Raw genomic sequence first — 20,352 nt, 5'->3', positions numbered from 1 at the left:
ACGTGCAGCTAACATAAGTTTACAAGCATAAACTAGCAATGATTAGCATGCATACCATACTCAGAGAACTTCATTAATCCAATTAACTACCTCCACTTTGGAACCCTAATACACTTTTAGTTCTCGGGGACGCCAACTATAAAACTGTAAAAAATAAAACTAAAATTTTAAGATAGACTGTAATAAATTCATAGTGTCGGCATTTTAGCAAATATTAAACTTCGAGCTATAATTATGTGATGTTTGCGGGGATTCTTCCGAGGAAAAAGATGAACAACTCAGAAAATCCTAAAACATCAGAACGATACTATCCAAATGTGGTTGACAGGCATGTTTACATCTTCATGTGGGGTTATACATGTATATATATGTATGCATGTTTCATGTAGGGTTGTATAGTTTGATCTCCTCCTCTTACAATTATGATCATTGTGCTCCATACAACACTACACTAATAGCCCGAAGGCACAAATGTAACGCACCCCAACACATAATGCAACAGAGAGAACGTAATAATGCTTGCTAACAGAGAATTCAGAACCTTGCATATGGCGCCCTCTTGGGCTTTATTGTATGGGTACCTTGTGTCCAACTTTTAGAGAACAACTAATTCCATGTAACTTGTTTTGAAGCTGACAAAACATAAGCTAACAAACATAAATCGGGCACGATGTGGCCCATAAACCTCCAAATCTTCAATCAGGCAGATGATGCTGACAGTATCAAAGAATGATTCACAAAATTCAACTTTAAACCAGCCCAATCCTTTTGCTGCTTTCTAACTCGGAGTATTCACTTCCAATCCCAAGAAACTGAAACTCCAGGGTGTTACTTTTTTGGGTAAACTTTGAAGTCGGCTATAATGCAGTCAAGTTCAAGAGAGCGCACACTTCGTTAATCTTTTGCACCTGTATGAGAGAACTGAGGAGAGGCAGATCGTTCACATTTCAGGTGCCTTAGTAATCTGATTTACATCTTGTCGGTATAGACTATACACAGAAATAAACATTAATGGGGCTTGCAGATTTGAAGCCCAGGGCTGCAAAATACCAAAAAACTGTACAAGGAATATACAGCTTTCCACACCTTCGCTTCGTATCCTCCAATTCTATAGGTGTACGGCTATCTATGGTTATGCTGCTCTACTTAGATTACGATCTACTCTTCTGCTGCCTATATATTGGATGTTCAATCAGCCTGCTGATTGTCCAAAAAAAAAGAATGAGCCACCTTTCTGGGCCTCGACAATTACACCAGTTTATGGAATAAGATGCGTGGTGACTCCCAAATTCCAATAAGGAGCCACTTCTGTCAAGCCTTAACGGTGCTACCCGCTTGTGAAATTAGTACAGAGGGCAAGTCCCTAATCCGACGTCCACTCCCCCAGAACGAGGCTAGACAGAGGCCCATGATAGCCATGGCAACTACTGAGCATGCAGGAGGAACTGCTTGAGTGCTCCCAAGGAATTGAGTTGCAAGTAGCCCTGCCAATGTAGAACTCTGCATTCCTGTACACAACGAAACTGTCCGGCTGACTTCTTCTTCTAACCTGACACAACAGCAAAGTCGTCAGATTTCGCTAGCTTGAAACTCTAAAATAGATATTACTTTTATTTGCACGCAAGCAGCATCTAGTTTCAGATCATCTTGATCAATACTGGCTTTACTTGTGAAAACAACCTGGTTGAGCTAGTAATACCAACATTAAATCCCAAGAACAAGCGAACTCCAATCACTAAGATTTGCAGAACTAGATGCAATCAAGGCATCAATTAAAAAAAAAGAGAAGGTTGCAGCAAGTAAAGACTCTCTTACTGGAAATTGTAAAGGCTAGGCTACACACTCTACACGAGTAATTTTGCAACCCAGTTGAAGAATTGAAGGAGGCATAATGTGAATTACAACTGAAAGATGGTTAATGTCTTGTCTTCGTTCAAAATCTACAAAATTTGGGTTAATACACAATTTGTTGCCTCTCGATGCATCACATCTGATACCTTACGTGTAAGAAAATGCTTCAACACAATCTCGTCCAAAATGAAAGTGTTATCACTGATAATGAAGAGCTGATAACAGGAGCAAATATGGTACCTCAAAATTGGGATTTTGGATATCCAATAACCCAAAGTAAATGCCACTGCATGAAACGTCAGTACAGGAGCCACCAATCTCAGACCCTCGGGAGAAAGTATTTGGCTACGATTAATTGCAAGAGGACTGCCAATACACATTGAAGTGCAAATCATTGCAACGAATGGCATCACAGGTTGAAGGAGATAGACAACTGGTTTTGCATATGTGTTGAGGACTAGGCCAAGTGTTACTGGGGCAAGAACAACCTGGTAAGGCAATTTAATATCAAATGAGAAAGTTCAATGCATCCAGATCTGGTAAAAGCTAATCAAAACAATTAAGAGATCATAATTACTCTCTCCATCCAAACACAAGATTCCAAATTTGGGAATTGTTACTTTCATAGAGACATGTAAAATACATAAAGATGATGAAGTACTAGAGCCAGCTCACTCATGTTTTCTAACTGAATTACGTGCCTGCAAAATTGACTTTGACATAGCAACTGCATCAACTGGAACAACAGAACCAATGAGAAGGCCTGTTAGAAGAGGAGTAACGAGGACTGAAGCAATGGTTGACGAGCTGGTCAAAAGAATGCTCAAAGCAACATCGCCTTTACTCAAGAAGCTGGCATAACTAGACAGCTGAGCCCCAGCAACACAAGACATGAGGACAAAACCGGCAAAGAATATACGAGACATTCCAAATGCTCGCGCAACCAACACTCCAAGTGCTGGTTTCAGGGCATATTGTGCAACAAATCCAATAGACAGAGGGACAGGCCTGGTTAAGGGAAAAAAGTAAAGAGGTATAATCAGAAACAAAATTCATTAATCAATCAATATTAGTTAAAACAAAAAAAAACACATAAAAATTGATTGAGGTAGTGAAAAAGTTGCAACCTTTTGAATGCCAGAGCAAAGTCATCAATTGAAAGCCTGATCCCAATAGACAACATGATTCCTCCGAGTGCAGGAGCATAGAGTTCTTTTGACACCCTGCAGGTTCCTCTATCATTTACAAAAACAAAACGAAGACATTTGTATAGCTTTAAGTATCAAGCATCTTCATAAAGTGCACATGGAAGATCAAAGAGAAAAAAAGACAGAACAGATAAATAAATCAATGAGTAAATAAAGAAAACCCATTTGCCTCACTCTGGACTGACGATAAATACTTGAATAATAAAATCAACCCATAAAATAATATAAGGACCACCCAGAACCTCTCTGATATTTGCATCAAAACATATGATTTGATCAAACTATGCACCTGAGTCACAGTACTAGATTCGCATTGGACAAGTCTTGAAACACAAGCAACACCCCAAACTCCTGAAAATTTATATATATTCACATGATTGAAGCATAAATAAGTTAAGCTAAATATAAACCTTCAGAAACTCCGGATTCGATCAAAAGCCCCGGAAGATTTCTTACCACACACAAAGAAATTGATTGGAAATCTTACCAAGTGAAAGTAGAAGGCTGAGAAAGAGCAGAAACTGCAGTGAGGGCCACCACAAAAGGAAGCATTGCAGACAAAACTTGGGAAGAATCCGCCTTTTTATCAGCTTCCATCACGCTTTCATCGAGGCTTGCACCAAACGATAAGAGAGAAAAATTGCCTTCTCGCTTATGCCACCCAACCTTTCCAGTAAACGGGGACGACGTCGTTGAGCAGGCTATGGCAGATAAAGAACCAAACCCACGGAAACCCTTGTTCAAAAATGGAAGAAGAAGAGGCCTTTTCGTGAAAGCGAGGGAAAAAGAAAGAGAATTGGGATTCGAAGTAGAATCGTTGGGGAGGAAGAGAAATGATGTGGGAGCTTTCGGGTGGCGGGAAGTGAGAGTTGGAGCAAGGGATATAGATGGAATAATAACTGACATTTCCAACTGGTTTACAGAAAGTAACCGTTGAAGATGGAGTGCGGGCGCCGGAGGAGATGGGTTTTCCTTGTCCGGGCCAGGGAGAGAAGAAAGAGAAAGGAGAGGAGTAGAGCGAAGGAGAGTAGATGACGAAAAGATAAACAGATTAGGAAAATCCCTTTGTATTTAGTAGTAGTACGAGTACTAGAATATTTTTGTTTTTTTTAAAAAAAAAAAAATTTTTGTTACTACGTAGCACATAAGAGATTTTTCTAGAATGTTCAACGGTTGGAAGGAAGACTTGCCAATGTGATTGTGATGTGAGACTTTTTGGGGTTTCGATTGAGCGATTTGACGGTCCGGATTTTGTTGAAATGTGTCTCGCATCCACTCAGCAGCTCATCCTCGTTCATAATCCTTGTTCAAGATTTGCACCCACAACCCCACATCATTCTTCATCCTCAGGTTTGGTCCCGTGTCTTTCCTTGATTTGCAAGTCCTCTAAACCTTTGAACCATTTCCAGAACAAGTTCATTCTTTCTGTACAAAGTGTGTTGTGCACCGGGTGAATTAGGCACCTTTCGTCTCCATTTAGTAATGAACAAAAAAACCAACTTCTATTCTAATCTTGCTATGATGTTACCAATAATTTCTTTTGGTCGGAAGATCAAAGGCCCGAAAACAGAACAGGGAAACCTGTTGAATCTGCCGCTGCTAAATACTAATTGAAGGCGCAGCTAGGCCCGAAACAAATGTATAGTGCCGTAGGTTTCTTTAATTACTACTAGTTTAGTATACTTTATACAGTATCTGGGGCACTTTTCACATTTGACATTTTCTCCCTATTAGTAATAGAGTATGAGCTTTGCCTGGAATAATTGCAACACTTAAATGCCACCCGAGTGGCCATCAAACTGTATGGGAGACTTCTCCAGTCAATGATATCATCATTGTCCGTCCATCCATAAAGCCCGCCGTGGGTCCGACAGACATCCCCCTAGTATTATAACAGTAGTACGTGCTGTTACACAAAATCAACCACAATTTCACCCTTCACTGCGAAAGCTTTTACAGTTTTTGAGTCTTATTTGAGTTGCAAAAAGGAAAAACTTGTGTTTTGCACAAAGAAAGAAAGCCTAGAATTCCTTCACATCCGCAATTTTATGCCTATTTGGTCGAGTGGTAAACCCAGAGAACAATCTGAATCATTCTCATCGGTCTGGGATGAGGATGTTGAGTGGCGGACACATTTTGTAGGAGTTGTTGCTGGTGTCTTTTGTTGGCAGTAACGTCCAGCAAAAGAGAAAAACAACAAAAAGAAGAGAGCCCTTGAGGAGCTATGCTGCCCTGCACTCGGATTGACTTATCTGGCCAAAACTGCAAAGACCTAAAGGCGGAGACTTTAGATGATATCAATGACAATAATAGAGGGGGTGGTCCATTTCCATTAGAGGGACACTCAGGTGCTGGAAATCCCATTCATAGAAATCTGTCTCCATGTGCATATTCACACACTCGCTGGAAATCCATCCATACCACGAATTCTCTACCGTCACCAGTGATCATTGTCGAGTACAATGCATGCATTAAGATAGTAAATGTATACACTAGCCTGTACTCAAATACATAGCGCCCTTATCCAGCATATGCCATGTGAAAGTCACTCTTTGCCAGCTTTTCATTATTTAACATAAAAAAGACAATATCCCAATACAAACGAAGAGATTTTAAAGGCACTGAATATACGTCAGACTTCACTTATTTTTTTTTTTTTCCCTAAATTTGTCCCTTTTCTCATGGTCAAAACTCGTACTTTAAAAAAAGAATGAAAAAGTTAATTTTCACGCCACTATTGGTATTTTGTTTTTCACTTCACCACATGCATGCTTGCAAGTGGCAGCCCCCGTTCAGGCCAGCATCATCAACATATTTGCAAAAATGAAAGATGTTAATGAGCTCTTGCTTATCTTTCACTCTCTTTCCAGTGGCAATTTACAATTCATTAACCTGATGATTCATTAAAAGGTAACAATCCCATGGCATCGATCCAGGGGAAAAAGGTTTATACTGAAACCCACTGCTCATAGAAAAATAAAAGCTTATTAAAATGCTCCTATTGTTAAAGTAGGCAACAGAAAGGAAACAAGACAATGAACAAGCAAATCAGCTAAAATCCAATCAATGGACACTATAGAAGAAAATATAACATTGCTATGAGTTCATCAGCAGCTTTATGGGAATATGGGGCAGAAATACTTATTAGTATACGATAGTTATACATGTGGGTTTCCTTGGATACCAACAGTCCAGGAACACCTGTTGTGAAATCGGTACCATGCAAGAATAAAGCCAAAGATGCTTAAAGAATTACAAAATCTAGCTGCAATATTTGAAGTCATAAGGCAATTCTCACTAAGACATTTGACCACTTTTCCCTGTCATCAAGTTTTCTTTCTTTTACTCGTATTCTCGTTCATGAACCTCACTACAGTCCACTTTAGCACAGCTTGATATGTTTAAAAGAAGTGTGGGCAGGTGCCGGATTAAAAATTTCTCATCTTGATCCCATTACTTGTAAATAAATCATTTTTGAGAAGTAAATGAGACAACGTATGGAAGAGTTTAGTCAAGTGCAAAACTTAGGTCAATATGTCGTTCTCTCCCTCCTGCTTCCCATTCCACACAGATCACAAGAATCCCAGGAAAATGAAAAAAGAACATATGTTAAACAATTCTAAGAATTTACGTGTTAAACAAAACAAGTCATAGCCTCTACATTGAAATATAATTACATCAAACCCCCACTGGAATACTGATTTCCTCTTAAGTGCAGAAAGAACAGAAAGCTTTGGTCTTAAGCTAGTGACAATTTTGATTTCCCAAATTTGAACGCATTATAAATATCACAGAAAAGAGAAGCGAATTGCTTGCATGATGTAAACAGGTAAATCTTGTTAGCAAGCATGTGAGAATTGGGAAAAGACCATCTAACTATTTCAATACATGGCCTTGTAAAAGAACACAGTAAGTTTGATAAGGAAGACAAAACTAAACAGAGGCAGAATCAAGATTTGCACGTAGCAGGTTTTCTAAGCTTAGGATTCAACTCTGGCCCACTAGATTAGAGAAATTCCTGAAATAGTTTCAGCCAACATTACATTCTTCTTACAAGAGAATGTATGTATCTCACAGTCGAAAACTGGAGGAGGAAAACAAAACAAAAAAAAAACTTGGAGCAGATGCGTACCATTGCTCATGCAATTTTTGGCAAAAATATGCCGTCTTCAATGAATCCAACTTTCTTAGCCTAATAAAAAAAGGCAAATCTGTAAATTCATTCATATTGAGTTGTTCCAGAAAAAGTAAGAAGTATGAGAAGCCAAACTGAAAAGAATTAAAATGAGAAGCAAGACGAGAAACTAAAGTTTGGAAAAGAACTAAAAGAATCATATCAGGCTAGTTGCATATGCAATTTAACTAGAGATTTCTTAAGTTGTTTAATTCTCAGAAACTGAAAAGCAACCAGCAAGTACAATGTAGTGGCATCCAAAAAGCAAAGGAAGATCACAAGCAGTGGCGCAGTTAACTTTGAATGAGACAATAAAGACTACAAATTTAAGAATCAAAATAATATAGATTTTATTTCTTGCATTTATGTATATCTCATCAACTACAAAAAGAGAATTAAGTAACAATCGTATTTCAGGTTTGATATGAATTGAACGTAGTTACAAACCTCTGCAAATCTATCACAAGTAATTTATGTAGTGCTCCTGTATCTTTATATCCTCTCTCTCATAGACACTCAAATGAAGCATCAATATATCCTGGCTTTCTCTCCTCATCTCGGAGTCCAATCACAACCGTCAAAAAGATAGGAGCTGGCATGATAGTTTGCAGAACTATACATGAAACCGCAAGCAAGCACACCTGAATGAAGCATATGACCACTAAACCAGACTTTCGGCAGACATGTACATAGAATGAATAATGGAAGACCCATGGTCTGATTGAGCTATAGTGCAACTTGACCTCTCCTGACTAGCAAAATCTACAGAACAGTCCTTACAAATTCTCCCTGATCAAGCTGATACCGGAGCTTCCCCGAGAGACTCTGCTCACAAACACATGCATCAGAATCACTTATAAGGAATATAACGTTATCAAGTGAAGTGACAGGAAAAGGAAAAAGGCATCGGAAGATATATTTTGTGGTTATGTAGTCACAAGATCTTTATATCCTGTTGTGAAAAGAACTTTAAAGAACAAAAGGAAGTATTGCAACTGTAGCTAATTTGAGTAGTAACTGAGGGTAAAGTTTCCCATAAGAATCCAATAAAACGTTGGACAGAAATAAAAGTCAAAATTTCACTCTATCAAAGTTCAAACTCAATGAAACAAATTTTAAGAAATCAACTAAAGCATCTATCTGGAAGCAGCAGTCTCATTGTCTCAAGCTTCCAAATTTTGACCGTGGCTCTCCATATTATTTGCCTATAGAGTCAGTTTAAGTTCGGAAATTTTAAGCAAACATCTCTGCTAATACAAAGCCATAAAGTTTAGGCGATCCAATGACAAAAAACTATGAGATTTGGGAATAAACACGAACAACATCTCTACCATCTTCCAAATTTATAAACCAACATGCCAAGCAAATTAACAAGCCACAAGCCAAAGAATTCTACAGGCACATAACTATCAGTTGACGATTGAATTTCAAAAGACAAACGAAAAGAGATAGGCGAAAACAAAATGAGGGACCTTTGAAACAGCCTCTAATATGTGCTTCCCATCTTGAATCTGATCCGTGAGCTGAACAGCAGTACAATCCCTCGGTGTCTCAAACGAGGACAAAGAAAACTGCTTAGAAACCACCCCAACATCAAAATAAATCAACCCGGTGCTAGGTATATCCACCCTGATTTCCTTAACGGGAAACCACAAGAACAAATCCTGTGCTGAAATTCCAGCCAGCTCACCGATCTGGCCGTAGCTCAAAGTACCGGAAACATTTGTTTCGTAGTGCAATTCGTTTTCAAATTTAGCATTGCAAGCTTGATCCAAGTGCACCTCAAATTTACCAGAATTATCCAAAGTGAAGTTCTTGACTCCCTTAGGGAGTAAGCCCATTGGCAAGCCATGGCATTTTAGTACTTCATAGATTGAAGAAGATAATTCCAAGTTCGATTGTACTGCTGATGACAGGCAACAGAGTACAAGGAATAGGCAACTGAGGTGTCAGAAAGGAAGCATCTTTTTCATGTATGGGATGGAGTTTAGAATGGTTTGTGCTAAAGCATGGAATATGGGAAAAGGGGTTTAGAATCGCACAAGGGTTTTAGGAAATTTTGGGTTTTGGGGAAGGGAAAAGAAATTAGAAAGTGGGGGTGGGTTTTTGGAGAAGAAGAGGAGAGGAGGGAAGGACGGACATATGGGAGAAGTAGGAGGAGAAGACTGCTGCCAGCAAGAGTCCAGAGGGGATTAGGAGAATGATCAATTATTGGTGGTGAGAGGTGGGGTCTTGCTAATGTACAAGTGATTCTGAGGTGTAGCCACTGGTTTTAGTCCACGTGGAAAGAGAAAAGGGTTGAGGTGGAACGGTAAGAGACGAGACAAGTTTTAAGTTTTGGCACGCGTTGGGTTGGGACTTTACACACACAAAGGATGGCGGAGACATCGGAGGCGCGTGAAGACACGCCGTCTCCTTGGCGGCTGGGGGAAATGGTTTATCGTACCATGCATACTACTTAGTATGATGTGCATGAAAATAGTGCGATAAGTACGAGAGGAGAAGCAAGAATGACCTGGCCGAATAAACCACACAGATGGGGTGGTGTGGTTATGTTGGCAAGAGTGGTTAAAAGAGCTGGCAAAACGCTCTCAAACTAGGACGAGGGGCTGAACGGTTATCAGGAAATCATTCGGGGCGATTTTAAGCAGATTGCAAATGGCGTAATTTATTTTTAATAATTTATAATTATAGAATAAAATTTTATGAACTTCACACATTGTGTGAAAAAAAATATATAAGATGAAATTTGAATCTTACATTTTATTTTTTAGCCAAATCTTGGCCATGAATTGCAGTCATTCCTGTCCCTCTTCCCTCAAACTATTAACTTGGTTGATTTCTAGACCAGAGTGTAAAATATGCACTTAATAATTAAAGGGTCAAAAGTTGATCAACTATATATATATATATAAATTAAGGGTCATCCAAATTTTAGATTTTTTTTTTTGTCCAAGAATAGAAGAGCGGTGAAGAGTGAAGACTTTTAATTTTGATAAGCAAGCGGTCTGTCCTATACGGGAAAAATTTACTTTCCGTTCCTAAACTTTAAGACGGACACATTTCATCTCTAAACTTTTAGGCACAACACATTTAATACATGGATTAATGATTTTTTACCATATTTAGTCCAAAAATAGTAAATTGTTCAATTTGGACGATAAAAACTCACGTGTCCAGCACGTGACCGTTAAGTAAAATCAAATTTTTAATTAAAATTAACAGTCACATGCTAGAAATGTGAGTCTTCTCCGTCCAAATTGAACAATTTAACATGTTTGGACTAAATGTGATAAAAATTATTAATTCATGCGCTAAATGTGTTGCGCCTAAAAATTTAGGGATAAAATGTATCCCTATTTCAAAATTTAGAGATAAAAAGTGAAATTTTTTTTCCCCGTCCTATAGCCAAGGAGAGAGAGGAAAGAAGTGGGAACTGGGGATTGCGGAAGATAAAATGGTCAGAAACGGTGGCATCCAAAGTCTAGACAAGCCCCAGCTGCTGGAAAAAGCGTACAATAAATCCAAGAATCTAGACGTATAGCTGGAGATGTCATGTGTGCATAATTGGAGAAAACGGCATGTGAAAGAGTGTGTTTTCTTGGGCTGAGGCTGGAACGGGAATGATGATAGATAGCTATATGATTTTGTCTTTCCCACATACTTGATACTACTACCCTGTACCAGTTCCACTTTTTTATATTACTTTTCGTATAATTTAATAATGCTGCGACGAATCTTTTCTTGAGCGGTGATGGAGAGTGTTCCCAGATTCACCGGATTGGTATATGTATATATATATGCACATCCCACCATTACTTGTTTCAGTACGTTCGCAAGTATAAACTGAGGCTGCCAACAGCCTCTTCGGAATAGAAGGTTAAGGTTCAATCCTTGTCATTTATATTCTTACTTAATTATAACTGTCATCTAATTATAGTTTCCTTCGACGGAAAAAAATTTCGACCCTTCTTCTCCTTAGATTAAATTAGAGTAGATTATATAAATATTATCGTAATGATTAAAAAAAAAAAGCATGCTTTGGATTGCTTGTTTCCGTCGATAAATATTGTCGTTTTTTGTGATCACATTTTTCTATCACCTTTTTCTCTCACATATATCAAATTGCTACAGTAATTTTTCATACGACAAATGTAATCCAAACACAACCTGAGACTCGAAAGGGCGGCACCGCAACATGAACGTACGAGTGTATATTATTGTTTCCATATGAATACTGGGTTCAATGAAAATCTGTGGGCAATAAAGCCTGGAACAACGTGCAATTTCTGCGGCTGCTGGTGGTAGCATATTTCGGCGACGAAGGGCAAATTTCTGCGGCTGATGCTCCCGAAATAAAACTTCTTGAAATTTGGTCACCTCTTGTGATGTGACATGGAGGCAGCCACCCCAACACAAACTTCTCGCCCGTGTGCTGCTGTGCGGCAGCGCCGAATGGGTCCGGCGTCTCTATCTCATTTATGTATCATATGTATGTATCTACAGCCTCTCGATTATTTGTTTAAATAAAAAAAATAAAGTCAATACAGTAGCAGTAGACTAGTAGTAGTATTTGATTATTAATTAATTAATGTGCGCCCGAACTACCATCAGCATTACTTGATAACTTGTGTTTTTCCGACAGGAATGCGGGTCTAATGACACCACCATTAGATTAGCGTGCTGCTGCTGCTGCTGCTGCAGCAGCATTCAAAACCATTAATCCACTTTGATGCCAGAATAAAGGGTAAAACTGACTAAAAATCCCAAGTGCCCTTTTTTACAACCAGAATTTAAAATATTCCATACTGCACTACACTTGTTTCTTTGTCCCACCAAATTAAGACCACTACTAGAATTTTACAGCAGTAACCATTAATATTTTAACAAATGTTGTGCCAAGTCTACTCCATTAAAAGTCATTTGCTAACAAAACAAATAGTACTAGTTAATTCTAGACAAGGGATCTGTTTACTTATATTATTGTCTAGCTAAGCTAAGATGGTCTCCCCACTTTCTCATCATTTATCATGTACGTAACTTCTTTCGTGTGTGTGTATGCACATGCTAATATCTATAATATATTTTAACGAATATCCAATAAATACACGTTGGCCAAAACTTTGGTCATGATTTGTAGGTAACAATAATGATGGGGAACATAAATTGAGACTGTAATTTCAGTTTAAACTTTGGTTTTGGATGAAAATTAGGAATAACAATTAGACGAAAAAGTGGTTTTTCTTTTTTCGGCAAATTAACTATAAAACCCCCCCCCCCCCCCCCCCCCCCCCCCCCCACTTCCCCAAAAAAAAAAAACTACTATCAAATATCAATAACAATTACACCTACCATGCTGCCTTTTCGTTGTAGAGTCATTTCAGTCGGCCTCCCAGTCTCCGTTGCCTTTGCATCAAAATTGCGCGTGCATGTCAATAGATTGAGAAATTTAACCATGCATGGCCAACAAAATGATAGAAACATGGGATGGGAATATTCTTACCTACGTACCTAGTCCATACTCCAGATTGAGATAACGGTACTAATTCATTATTCATTAGTTAACGGTACATGCATACATACAGACACATATATGTATATATATATATGCATGCTTCTCATCATATTCCGAGATGTTAGAGCAGCAAATATTGTACTAATAATTACTAATGCTTAGTTTTATTGTGTCAACCTCGAAGGTGTCGAAGGGGTCAAATGGGTGAAGGGTAGGCCTGTCTTCATCACGCATCAGGCTTCGGGCATTGCTTCTCAATGACTCCTCTAGATTTTATTATTTGCATTAGCTTCTCACCAATCAAGTTGTTTCCAAAGAAAAGTGAAAACGGAACTTTTGCATAAAAGTGAGTTAGATTCGGGAACATTATTTTTATTGTGTTGATCAATTATTATAGTTGCCAAGTTTTATGTTTTTGCTCTTCTCTCTTTTTTTTTTTCCCCCAAATTTGTTTCAATATACAACCCAAAATCTCCTCATTGAAAAAGATTCTAACCTTAGTGCAAAGAATATTTTCGAAATCGGAAAGTGCATACCTCTATGTAAATGCTCGATCTAAACGTACAGAATCATTGAAGATTTGTCCTTTCAGGTATAACATGTCTTAGTATCGAAGCTTTATTTTTTTTCGCACAACATAAACGCACCATTTTTTAGTTTAAACTGCGAACAAACTTTTTATGGTTGAACAGATAATTAATCACCGCATGTGGCGAGAAGAGCCCATCAAATTATCACTGCACTAACGTAGATGAATGAATAATGAAGGATTGTAGCGGGCCGGCCACGGTGCCAATGGATGAGGCAGACAACTTTTCCGGCCCCAGGACGATGGAGCAATTGGCTTTGTAGATAACTGGCTTTCCGAGTCATAAAAGGTCACATGTTTAAATGTGGCTCTTGTCGACGTGAGAACTGTATTAATTAGCGATCAATATAAATTCCTGCAAACGACTTATAAACATTTTCTAATTCATAACTGTGAATGGAGACTATGAATGGAGTCGAATTCATTCAAGTTCTTATTCCCATGAAGGGCAAAAAAAAGGGGGGGGGGGCTCTTTTAGACAATAGAAATGAGTCAAGGGCTGTACTATGGGTGACAAAATGGAAAATGACTTCTTCCACGGTAGCAAGAAATTGAAACGACAAATACTCTACTATTTCCATGCATTACGCGAAAATTGGAACGACTTCTTTCAGATTTTGGGACGAAAGGACAAATGCGCTAATGGGTGTCGCTGAGTCAAAAAGCGATGCAGAAGAACCAACTAACCCACCAACTAGTATTTGATTTTGTGAGATTTTTGCTACTCGCTTCAATGGAATTAGCAATGGAATCAAGCTGTCCCCAATCTGATGTATCAAAAAGTACCACTCCAGCGTGAAAGACGTTGCTTCAAGTAATTTCAAATCACAATCTCCACATATCAATAATATTTTTTGAAAAAAAAAAGGAAAGCAAAAGAAGAAAAGCATAATCATGGTAAAGTTTTTGATAATCCCTTTGTACAGGAATGGAAAAGAGAATTAAGATGCTCCTATGTGTGTGTACACATACTATATTGGAGAAAGACGACAGCCCAACAGGGTTGCCAACAATAAAACCTCGTGAGCACAGTACAGGCAAGTTTTGTATTCACTTTAAGAAGAGTCAACCGGGATTCTTGGGTTCTTAATCAAATTCACCGGACATCAAAGCTCACAACTATTGTTGGTCGTGGAAAATGTTCAATCTGGAGCCGTTTTAAGACCTTCTGGATCTTACCTTTGCTTCTTCTAGTTTTGAGACTATTGATAGGGTTTTCTCCCGCAACGGATCTTCTGTCTCACATCCTGTGCCATTCTTTGTCCCATTTTTTATTATATTGTCATTTCTCCTATATAAATACAATGTTTTAGTTTTTTTTTTGTTTCCTTAAGATCCAATAACTATTAATTGAATAAAAAATAAATACAACAATTTCAAAAAAGTAATATATAATAGAAAATTTAAAAATACAGCAGAAAATTCATAAAAAATTTCATTTTTTATGCATTTTGATTTTTTGAATTTGATAAATTTTGTATATTATTCAGTTAATAGCTATTGGGTCTTAAGGAAACAAAAAAAAAATTAAACATGGTGTTTATGTAAGAGAAATAATAATATAATAAAAAATGGGACAGAAAATGACACAAGGTGTTGGACAGGAGATCCGTTGCGATTTTCTCCCCTGTAACTTGTTTAACGCCATCACACTCTGGCCAGTGGTATGAACTTTTTAACTGCAAAGTACCGGGTCCGGGCTGAAGTTATGAGATACCAAAATCCAACCCATTCCCGGATCAGAAACACTTTTGCTGCTATTAGCACATTTTATGACAGGATTCTGCGATCCATTGGGCCAGAGTTCCGAACTTTCACTTTCTATATCGGGATACACTGGCCCATTTAAACTTTTAAGCCAATTCCAATATGAAATTGTTGGTTCATTAAATTCTCCAAATCTGCTCAAATAATTTATTCTTCCCCGACATGTAATTAAAAAAAAAAAAATCTTGCCCAATCCTTTAAAAATCTCCTTTTTACTGCGATGGGGCCGAGCAAAGTAGGAAGCGAAATCTCTAAACAAGGTAATGAGGTCAAACTGATTAGTTACAAAAGTAACAGACCTTGTTTAATAATTTAATTCAGTGTTTAAATTTAATGGAATTAGATTACATGTGTTTGATAACAAAAAAAAAAAAAAATAGAACGTCTGAATCAAGCTGTCCACAATCTGATGTATCAAAAAGCACCGCTCCAACGTGAAATAAAAACATTGGTCACGACCATTTTCTGGTCATGGCTAGGCCAGCATGGGACCTTATCCAACCTTTATCTGCTGATCCACCAATTTTTGGTACATCATTTCTTGAATTTCCTGAATTTTATAATGTCACAGTATTGAAATTTGAGGCCAGGGCATATCCTTGGCAAGAAAGGGCAATTCCGTATTCCACCTCATTTCATCCGCCAAATTTGGCAATTTTGGGTTAACAGGTTGAGGAGGACTAGGAGAACTAGTTTAATGTTGTTTGCTGGTGGGGTTGGAATTTCGGCCAATCCCAATGTTAGGAGGAGTATTAGGCTTGAATGTGAAAATAGGACTAGCATGAGTGTGAATGGTACAAGGCACACTAAATTATGTGAATTTGTTGATTGTTCAAATGGGGTTTGTGAGCATGATCCGTTAAGGGTTATGAAGCCAATGTTGCAGGCTACTTTTTGTTTGCAGCCTCCTGGTGATACACCAACTAGGAGGTCAACTTTTGATGGGATTCTTGCTGGTTGTATGCCAGTGTTTTTTGAGGATTTGTCTTCCAAAAAGCAGTATCAATGGCATTTGCCTGAGGAGAAATATGAGGAGTTCTTTGTTTTTATACCAAAGGAAGAGGTAGTATGCGAAGGGTTGAGGGTTTTTGGATGTGCTGATGAGCGTACCAAGAGCTGAAGTTAGGAGAATGAGAGAAAAGGTTTTGGAAATGATGTATAGAAAGCATGAGAGCTCACTCGGTTTGAGGAGCAAGAAGGGTGCGTTTGATATTGCTATTGAAGGCACCTTGCAGAGGATCAAGTCCAGACTAGAGGAAATAGCTTGATTCTTGGTGTAATTTTATTAGCTTCTTGTAGTTGTGGTGCTTTTTCTTGGCTCTTTCTTTGTCATGCATTTGCCAATGGGTGTACATGATTACAGAAGTTTTGTATTAGTAGTAATTATTAAAAAGCAAAAAAGGAAGAAAAAGAATTTGCATACGGATTTTGCACTGATGGATAAAAAACTAGTTGATAGATATGGTAGAACCGTAGAAATGGAGATTGTTATGAACATCCCATCTCAAATGCATGCTTGACACAGTAACATTTGGAGGTCAAGAACTTCGACCACAGAGGCGCCCGTCTGCTATAAAGTTTATTGCTTTGATTATGGCAGGAGAGCAAGATCAACCCTGAAGTGGCAAACTTTGTAGTATCCTGCTTTGCATTGATTGTCGTAATTTGATAGCTTCGAATGTTGTTTATCACAAGATCAGCCTATGTGAGACAATTGCATTAATGCTTGTTTTGCATTCTTGTAACTGATTTTTGGTAGGTACTCTTGCATGCATGTTTAGCAGAATTTTTATGGCAATCAGCAGTTGACTCAAGGAGAAAACCTTGAAGAGCAGAGGACATGTCTGAAACAGAAAACCATATTTTGGGAAATTACGCTTCTGTCATCTGTCGACAACAGAATATTTAATGTTTTCGAGCAAGAATTTGAGAACAGGAGCTGCAAACTGTGGCTTGTGCTCCTCTCACTGTAGCATTGAAACCAGGAGCTGGAAAGCCTGCTATAGCTTGGCTGCAAATTAATTTCCATCTATGATGAAAATAGTCAGCTCCCCTGAAGTTAATTTTCCTGTTTTCCTGTTTAGATTCAAGTAGGGGCGTTAACAAGAAAACGCAATGAAGCTTTAACTTGCATCAAAGTGAAGTAGAAAAAGAAAAAAAAAAAGGGAAATGATATTAGCACCCTTCAAAAAATCTTTGAACATTCCTTTCCTTCTTTTGCATCAGATGAAGTTGAAGGAGTGTCTAAAATTTGTAAACCTGATGAATTGAAAAAAGCTGTAAGTCCTGAAGTGCAACTGCAGCCGTTTGCAGCTAATGAAGGTCAAAAAATGTTCAGCATACGTATGATATCTCGTGCCATACCCTGTTTTGTATTTTACTAACTATGGTTGATATAGCTAGCTAACTGCTGCCATGAAGGAAATCATTTTGAGGAGAATCGATGAAACCGTATATGAATGACTAAGCCTACATAAAATTCTCGAAACATCTAATTAGACCATATGTAACGAGATAAATACACGAAATTAATTAGAAAGGTGATGTTTGGACATCGCCTCAATGCAATATTGGAGCCCGGTAGACTTTTCTTTTATATATTCAGGCATTATATTCTCCCAATAATTCAATTGTCCACCACGTTAAATTTTGGCTGTATCACTTTACGAAGTCCTTATTGCTTTGATCAAGAGAGTCGATCCAAACGCTAGGACTTGGGAAAATATATGAATTCTCATGTTTGGGGTTTTGGAGGAAACAAAATTTGCTGCGAGAAAAGTGCTAGCTAGAGTGGTGGGGGATTTTGATGATAATCAAAATCCCACCATTATATTGTGAAAAAAGTTGGGATTTTGATTCTCATCAGTTTGATTTCTTGGGTAATAGAGATAAAGGGCTCCACCTTCACATGTGCCACTTTGCGTGGATGGGAGACTACTACAAAAGAATCAAAGGTAGAAAGACAACAAAAGAGGCGGAAATGTTGTTCCGGCTTCTTCTTAAAAGGTAGAACAAGAAAACTGGAAAGGGGGCAGAAAGAGTATAGGTCTCTCATGATTCTTTTCTCTTGGACAGGAGCGGATAGAAAATGACGTGCAACCGGTATTTGTGGGTTGATGATGCATGTGGTAATATGTTAACCCCATTCTGCAAGAGTCTTGGTTTTGGTGATGGAAATTTCGATGAAAATGAAGTCTAAGTTGATTTGCTAGTCCCACACAAAAGTATATATACTCCTAGCTATTTTTCCATGAGGCATTGCGACTTTGTAGTCAATGAATTATTTTTCCACCACAAAGAATTATAAGTTGATTTGCCAGACCCACTAAAACTCGATGAGTTGCGTACTCCCCCATGCATATATGAGGACCCAAGCAAACCCCCCACCACCCCACCACAAAGAAAGGTGCTGGTCTCTCTCATGTTAATATTGCCATTCAAGAGTTGAATGAATCTGGTCCATCATGACAAACCTTGCCTCTACAAGACTAATGAGTAATGACATACAGGAATTAATTAAGATTCTTTAATCAGTACCAAAGAAATGGAGGAGGATCTAATTTTATAGATGTCAGATGATTAAGATTTCGTTTTTATAAGAAAATATATATAGTATTAACGTCTTGTGAACCTGAAAGAAGAAACAAAATTTCTCAAAGTGAACCCACTTGGTTATAAGTATATCTGATAAAGTTGCATTGATTCTACGCTCGTAGATTTCATTTTCTCATCGTCATCATCAGTCACCACCATGGTTCTAATAGTTTATCAATTCACACTGCATACAATGACCACAGTTCTCAGTCTTATCTCAGTTGGAAGTGTCAAATAAAAGAAATGTGCCTTTCTTAATAGTTAAAAGATATGCTTTCTTAATCATGGATCACCAGCTTATAACCATGATTCCGCTTTCAAAAAAGCAGACTCTGGGCTGAGGCTTAATTAGATGATGTCCTGCCATGAAGAGAGTGAGCCGTGAGAGTGGCAGGAACTAAAAGAAAGAGACGTTTGTACCAAACAAATAGTAAAAGAAATAGTGAAAATCCATGTAGTGTACATAATGACAAATGAGCTTTCCACGTTTTAGAAATTATAGTCACTGTCAATGTGAAAGAAGGAACTGCATCGTTAGCATGGCCGGCACATTAATTGACTGAGTATTAGTTACTAGGCAGTCAGCTTCGTTTTTGTGATGACCATTATTATCATCATCAACATTTTTGTTTCTATTTTCTGATATGCAAATTATTATGGATTGTTACCATATCTAGGCATCTAACACTAGCGTCCTTTGAGCATGAAATAGGCTACCTGTGACTTATTGGCATATTTTAGTACCTTTTCTATGCATATGGCTACAAATTCTTAGTACTTAGGCTGCCAAAGAGATCGTCGAAGTATGATTTTTTTCCCTTTTTCTGAGATCAAAATATGAATTTGGTCATCACATCATTTGATTTTCAAACCAAGGCCACAAGGGAACAACCTGGAATACCTGTCTTTAAACTAAGGGCCTTAACTGACATCAAATTCAAAGTTTGACAACGATGGAAAGTCTTTTTTATTCAAACAGGAACCCAATGGAAATGCTTTAACCCTCATCTTTTGCGACTTGATCAGCAAGTAATTTAAGCCTCTTTCCTGTTGATGAGGATATACGAGACAGATGCTGCAAAGCTTTCCCATGGTTCGCTGTTCAGGTCACGCTCATTATCATCCTCCTTATACTTGGTGTAGGTTATGACCGGACGGTCTGCTCCCCCGGGAAAAGTACGAAAGCCCCCGCCAGACTTTTCGATCAGATGCATCTCCAGCAGTGTGTAATTGCTCCTGAACATGCTAAGATCTATCTTTTCTGCCATGAATGTTGATCCACGTTCATAGGGCTTTGCTTTTTGACCTTGAAGAACAACATGCCTCCGAGGACCTTTTCTTGGCCTTCTTCGACCAGCCATCCTACAGAAAACCGAAAGTCTAAGGTTCATTGCTAAACGAACAATGTACCCTTCCCATTTATTTTCAAGACGTGTGTAAAAAAGCAACAATATACAGCAGTGACCGACTCGTGTGCATGCCGGCTTTTGCTTGAAGCAGCACCTGATCATTCAGGCACTTCAATCACGAATGAATTGATGATTATACTGACTTACCCCAAAAGCTGAGCCCTTATAGAGTGGAGTTAGTCAAGAAAGTTCTTGCACCATAAAGGGTCGGAGATACTGCAATTACTTCTAAGGACCTCACAGCG

The 20,352-nt window shown here is 38.2% G+C and overlaps 2 protein-coding genes and 1 pseudogene across 2 annotated transcripts; 1 reads left to right on the top strand and 2 right to left on the bottom strand.

Annotated features, from left to right (window-relative positions):
* Positions 1–533: 533 nt before the first annotated feature.
* On the bottom strand, positions 534–9,431 carry LOC113732276 (probable sodium/metabolite cotransporter BASS3, chloroplastic). The gene is made up of 7 exons (XM_072080906.1): positions 8,706–9,431; positions 7,681–8,058; positions 3,547–7,251; positions 2,979–3,074; positions 2,553–2,859; positions 2,092–2,339; positions 534–1,549 (listed from the first exon to the last, which is right to left on the bottom strand). Exons 3-7 carry the CDS (start codon positions 3,963–3,965, stop codon positions 1,312–1,314), a joined length of 1,308 nt encoding a protein of 435 aa, XP_071937007.1. The 5' UTR covers positions 3,966–7,251; positions 7,681–8,058; positions 8,706–9,431; the 3' UTR covers positions 534–1,311.
* LOC140006026 (uncharacterized) lies at positions 7,996–9,074 on the bottom strand. Its single transcript, XM_072047560.1, has 2 exons — positions 8,706–9,074; positions 7,996–8,058 (listed from the first exon to the last, which is right to left on the bottom strand). Exons 1-2 carry the CDS (start codon positions 9,072–9,074, stop codon positions 7,996–7,998), a joined length of 432 nt encoding a protein of 143 aa, XP_071903661.1.
* A 6,117-nt stretch (positions 9,432–15,548) lies between the features above and the next one.
* Positions 15,549–16,448, top strand: LOC140006714 (probable xyloglucan galactosyltransferase GT19; annotated as a pseudogene).
* Positions 16,449–20,352: the final 3,904 nt, after the last annotated feature.

The sequence above is a fragment of the Coffea arabica genome, chromosome 1c (assembly GCF_036785885.1).
Source record: "Coffea arabica cultivar ET-39 chromosome 1c, Coffea Arabica ET-39 HiFi, whole genome shotgun sequence".
Lineage (NCBI taxonomy): Eukaryota > Viridiplantae > Streptophyta > Magnoliopsida > Gentianales > Rubiaceae > Coffea > Coffea arabica.
This window is presented reverse-complemented; position numbering and strand designations above follow the sequence as displayed.

Excerpts from the sequence above, each read along its gene's own strand:
- LOC113732276 (XM_072080906.1), bottom strand. The coding sequence starts at position 3,965 with ATGTCAGTTATTATTCCATCTATATCCCTTGCTCCAACTCTCACTTCC. Across the intron at positions 3,075-3,546 it reads CAGCCTTCTACTTTCACTTG|GGTGTCAAAAGAACTCTATG; the intron begins GTAAGATTTCCA and ends AGGAACCTGCAG. Across the intron at positions 2,860-2,978 it reads TTTGCTCTGGCATTCAAAAG|GCCTGTCCCTCTGTCTATTG; the intron begins GTTGCAACTTTT and ends TCCCTTAACCAG.
- LOC140006026 (XM_072047560.1), bottom strand. The coding sequence starts at position 9,074 with ATGGGCTTACTCCCTAAGGGAGTCAAGAACTTCACTTTGGATAATTCT. Across the intron at positions 8,059-8,705 it reads TATTAGAGGCTGTTTCAAAG|AGTCTCTCGGGGAAGCTCCG; the intron begins GTCCCTCATTTT and ends GTTTGTGAGCAG.